We start from the raw sequence: 5,143 nt of genomic DNA on the forward strand, positions 1-5,143 counted from the left end.
TTCCAGAATACGATTGTCGTACTCCATGTCAGCAGTGGGCTTCCTGTAGATCACCCCAACTAGACACCTCGAGGTGTGAGTCAGTCTTACCGAGCACCATACTGATTCATCAAGATTGATAAACTCTTGGTTGTAAATTTGATGTGCCTCCAGGCATGATCGTATATATAAGGCGACTCCACCCCCGATTCTTTTTTTCTGACGTTGCGAATCAAAGACATCCCGAGTATTGCTAGCTCCTGGTCCGTGCACTGAGAAGATATCCAAGTTTCAGATATTCCTATCACATGAGCATTATTAGCTTTGCTAAGTTTACATAATTCATCCATTTTATTTGATTAACTCGCGGCTTTCATGTGTAAGTAATTTATGCTTCCAATTTGTAACGCGTGAGCTTCTTTCTGTCTGTCTGTATGAGCTTTATGTGAATGGACAGGTAGCCTACCTATACAATGTTTTCCACATTGATAGCCCTTGTCCTTTACACGTTTTTTATGATTAAGACAGTCCACATGTGGAATGGTCAGCTCCAAATTGCCTTTGTGCTTGATCCTGGCGTCATGCCTGTGGATTCCAGTAGGCAACCGACGTCTGTTGGCACGAAATGCTTCCAGAGTTGCAGCTCCCACATGGGAGGATGGGACAGTTATCTCCATTAATCTGGGGTCTAGAATCGCCGTCCTTCTTGGTCGGTCTCCTCACATGTTGAGTCAGTATGTTTTTGAGCTTCAAGGATTGCTTGGTGAATTTTTATTCCCTAATGTCAGAGTTCGTTTGAGTAGGGTTCGTGTTTTCCTGTTCACCTTGCACAATGATATTTCTTGCGCGAAAAATCTTTTCGCGAGATTCCTTAGGGATGTCCTGGATGAGATTGCACTCAGAATATTGTATATCAGGCAGTATTCTTACGTTTTCATCGGATTTCAGTAATTGACTAGCTAGCAGGACATCCTCTACGTTGGTAGCATTCTTGAGAGTTACATGAAGTAGCCTCGTGTGATTTCGATGCTTAGAGTCCTTTCCCTGAGTGATCCATGTGACCGTCAAAGGCTCTATTTCAGGAAGTTCAAGCTTCTTGCTTAGTTCTCTCCGGAGCATATCGTCATATTTTGTCCTTCAAACCGAGGGGAAGGTCAGGGTTATCTTTAAGGTCCATGATTATGAGAGAATCATCATGAACCGTCATTGTTTCCCCAGTTTTACCGGTGCGTCCAGGTTTAGCGCCTTGTTGTTTGGAGGTGGAAGCGCGTTTTTGATTCCTTGGCTCTTTGATGACAGGATGGACATTCTTGAGGTAAACTGTGCGGCCAAGTCACCAGTTGATTTCCGTGCAATACTTGGGATGTTCCGCTTAGATGGTGGTGCCTGGTCCTTTTTAACTCTGTTGACGTGGGTCAAATCACCTGCGGAGTTTTTGGGAACAACCGTTGCATTCAAGGATCCTGTTCTGGGGGGACCCAAGTTTGCTGAGGGAGTTTATTACCGTCGACTTTATGATGGGGCTGAGTTTCAGAATGTCATCGCTAGTGCCAATGCATGCTCTATCGACAGCAGAGCTGTCCCTCTTCCCGTTTTCATTGCGCGTCCTTGTTTGTCTACCCATTGTATGACTGTCTTTTTCAAAGTTTGCTGACAATTTATTCCGCAGACCTATCAATAGAACAGTGATGTTACTCAGCAAAACTACAACATTCGTGTTGCGCATGACACATACCCACTTATGATCCGACTTACTGAGTTTCTTGTAAGCAGCTGCTGTGAGATATTTGCACACCTCATGGAACCAACATTTACTGTTGTCGCACTGCATGCCAGATGTAACAGCGAAACGGCATCCAGGTTGTTCGCATGAATTTTTCACGACTATATTGATGTAAACTGTTCTATAGATGCTAGCAAAAGCCTAAGATAGTTAAAAAAAGATACAGTACACTAAAAACGGGCAAAAATGGATAAAAACGGGTTCGGGTAAACTGAAACTAATCTTTACGTGGAAAACTGAAAAAAACCAAGAAAAACCACAATTAACTATTTATTTGGGTGAAGCTCAAATAAGGAATCTACCGAACGTATAAATCAGAATAAATTTTTTAGGTCAGAAATGGTACTTTTGTTGCGTAAGAACACAGCAAAAGTTTGAGAAATGCAAACCACTTTAGGACTAAACTTCCCGTTCGAAACGCGCAGTCTCAGTCAAAGCCAGTGATGTTAGGGGACTTCAGCGAAGTATTTGGTAGGTTCTTTCACTCAGGGTTTATGGAAAAGCCATTTAGTTTGGGGTAGCAGGTACTATGTAAGTGTGAATAACAAACTCTTTCATGGTCGAAGACAAACTGGTGGCAAACAGGGCGCCACCCGAAATAAACTGGCCAAACGTGGTTTGGCTCAAAGCACCATCTTACGTTCGTTATTATTTCTTCTTTATACTAACGGATTGTCAAGTCCGCTTAATTCGTTGACACCGTTGTTTGCGGACGGTTTCATTTTCAGGGAAACAATAGGTAATGAGGCTGACAAGCCTGGTCTCCAAGACAGTTTGGGAGAATTAGTTAAATATTCCCAGCGTTGGAGTTTGGAGATTAATTTTACGAAGAGTGAACTAGTGCACATTGGATGCATCACTAGTCACCACAGTACTTCCGGTGGTACAATGCTTCTACTGGTGTAGGGAAAAGGACCTACAAGCATAATTGTGGTATAACTTGCAAAAGAATAAGAATCCCGTGAAGCAGCTCCCAAAGATTTCCGAAATTTATGGCCACTTTGTCGAGCACCAAAATGCTTTGAAGAGGACGTGTTTGTGGTTTTATAATCACTTATGATTGACCTCATATAGAATAGCGCATCCAAGCAGCTAGTCTATTTCCTGAAAAGGATGCTTAAGCGTCCTGGTGTGTTCAGAGTGTGGGAACCACATTAACAACAGGTTTTTCCAAACTTTCCCACAGTGTAAAATAAAGACGTTTCAAACCTTTCGCTCAGTCGTAGAACACTGGTTGACTTGATATTGGCATTTCTTATCTTAAGTGAAGATTTGAGTGTTAATATTTTGAATACTTTTGGTCCAATCATAACCAGTCATTTATGATGTAACCATGAGAAGGTTCGAAATCCGCGGTCAGGTAAACTCAGGATGAGATTACGTTTTTCTCATCGAGTGGTCAATGTCAGTGTATATCAATAACTTAGATAATCTATGCCGGACGATTGGAGGGCCTACTCGAGTTAGACGGAAACGGTGTGACAAACCAGCTTACTACGAAGTCACACCTCGAGGTCAGCATCTATCTTGGATTACCCCTTCGACATATCGAAGTACTATGCCTGCTTTGAGGACCGTAAAACACTAAGGACGTTACCATGTAAATATAGAGGCAAGAATGAGTACAGAGAAGATTGCGACGATATGTCTAGGGCTCAGTGACATTTCAATGGCCCTACAATTGGAACACGCTACATGAACAAAGGTTATCAGTTCCGTAAGTAGACTTTTTCAAGGAGAAACTGCATCTCCACTGTAACACAACCTACGAGGAATAAAACTAGTCAAGAGACTTGATATCTTATTACTAGAAACTGAAAGCGTTTGATATTCTTGCAACAGCCTCAATCACAAACGTATGTAACAAACAATTGAATAAGCCTTAAGTGTACATAAAATTGACAGGCAAAGTTTGATTTTACCTAGTCTAAATTATTCAATAATTTAAGCGATTTCGGATTTCCGCAAAAATTCAGTTGCTTGTTTGAATACATATTCGATGTTGTGAGGCGCTCAGTTGGTTGGTAATAGGCGTGTTTGGCTTCATGGATTCCGAGCAGGAAATCAAGCTCTTCGGGAAGTGGAGTGCAGATGATCTGAATGTACATGATCTCAGTTTAACTGTACGATACTTTTATGACAATGGTTCATGTCCTAGGACTACATTAATATCAAGCGAAAAGGAAACCCAATCGTCCCACATACTGCTGGTCGCTATCAAGTTAAGCGCTTTCGTAAAGCACTATGCCCTTTGGTAGAGCGCATGTGCTGTTCACTTATGATGCATGGTCGTAATAATGGAAAAAAGGTCAAGGCGATGAACATTCTAAAACATACATTCGAAATTATACACTTGCTCTCTGGTGAGGTAAGATTTATACGTGTTTAAGCGTCTATTATGATGAGTTTGTCTCGTTCGTATGATCCATACGATTTTAAGAAATTCCTGAAATCTCTAGACTTAGCCATGTTTATTTTAGAACCCAATCCATGTGCTTGTCAATGCCGTGCTTAACAGTGGTGCACGAGAAGATTCAACTCGTATTGGTCGTGGTGGTACTGTCCGACGTCAGGCAGTTGATGTCTCTCCTCTACGCAGAGTAAACCAGGCGATTTATCTTTTGTGTACTGGAGCTCGAGAAGCAGCCTTCAGAAATGTTAAGACCATATCAGAATGCTTAGCCGATGAACTTCTCAATGCCGCTAAAGTATGAATAATATTGATGTTTTCATGCATTATTTTTAGGGTAGTTCGAATTCCTATGCAATCAAAAAGAAGGACGAGTTGGAACGTGTTGCAAAATCTAACCGGTAATATACATCTTTAAATAAAAGATTCGGACTTTTGTTTGTTTCTTTTACCATTCGTCAGTTTATTGGAATCCTTTGGGCTTATAGAGCGTGTTGCATGCGGGACCTATATCACCATTTGTTTCAGAATGTTAGAAATACTTGTTTTGCTATTGTTTTCACCTTGTGAAGTAGCATCGATAGTAGACGGTGTAAGGATGCGTTGAAACAGTCGTCACTAGAGAGCATAGTCTGTAAAACAAACGGATACAGCTAGGTTTCTGAACTTTTTATGAATCCTGTATTCGATATGACCGACTGTAAATATGTATACGAGTTATCCGATTGTTGTCACTAAACAAGTTCCTTCAGTTATTTAAAGTCGATCAACTCCCGGCTAATCAACATTGTACGAGTATATGGGCTCAGGTTATCTTTTAAATAATCGTGGTATCGGTCAAATTACTTTTATCTCAATAGAAAACCGACTAAAGGTTTTGGTCTTTTTAAAATCTATCAATTATTCGATTCTACACTCATGTTCGAAATCCTTTATCGAGCGGAACTGCATTAATTTTAGGTTGCAGATAT

The 5,143-nt window shown here is 40.9% G+C and overlaps 1 protein-coding gene across 1 annotated transcript; it reads left to right on the forward strand.

Moving 5' to 3' along the window:
- Positions 1-3,754: 3,754 nt before the first annotated feature.
- Positions 3,755-4,610, forward strand: Smp_093440 (putative 40s ribosomal protein S5). The gene is made up of 4 exons (XM_018794115.1): positions 3,755-3,885; positions 3,921-4,130; positions 4,243-4,470; positions 4,509-4,610. Exons 1-4 carry the CDS (start codon positions 3,808-3,810, stop codon positions 4,575-4,577), a joined length of 585 nt encoding a protein of 194 aa, XP_018648560.1. The 5' UTR covers positions 3,755-3,807; the 3' UTR covers positions 4,578-4,610.
- Positions 4,611-5,143: the final 533 nt, after the last annotated feature.

Source organism: Schistosoma mansoni, chromosome 1, assembly GCF_000237925.1.
Source record: "Schistosoma mansoni strain Puerto Rico chromosome 1, complete genome".
Classification (NCBI taxonomy): domain Eukaryota; kingdom Metazoa; phylum Platyhelminthes; class Trematoda; order Strigeidida; family Schistosomatidae; genus Schistosoma; species Schistosoma mansoni.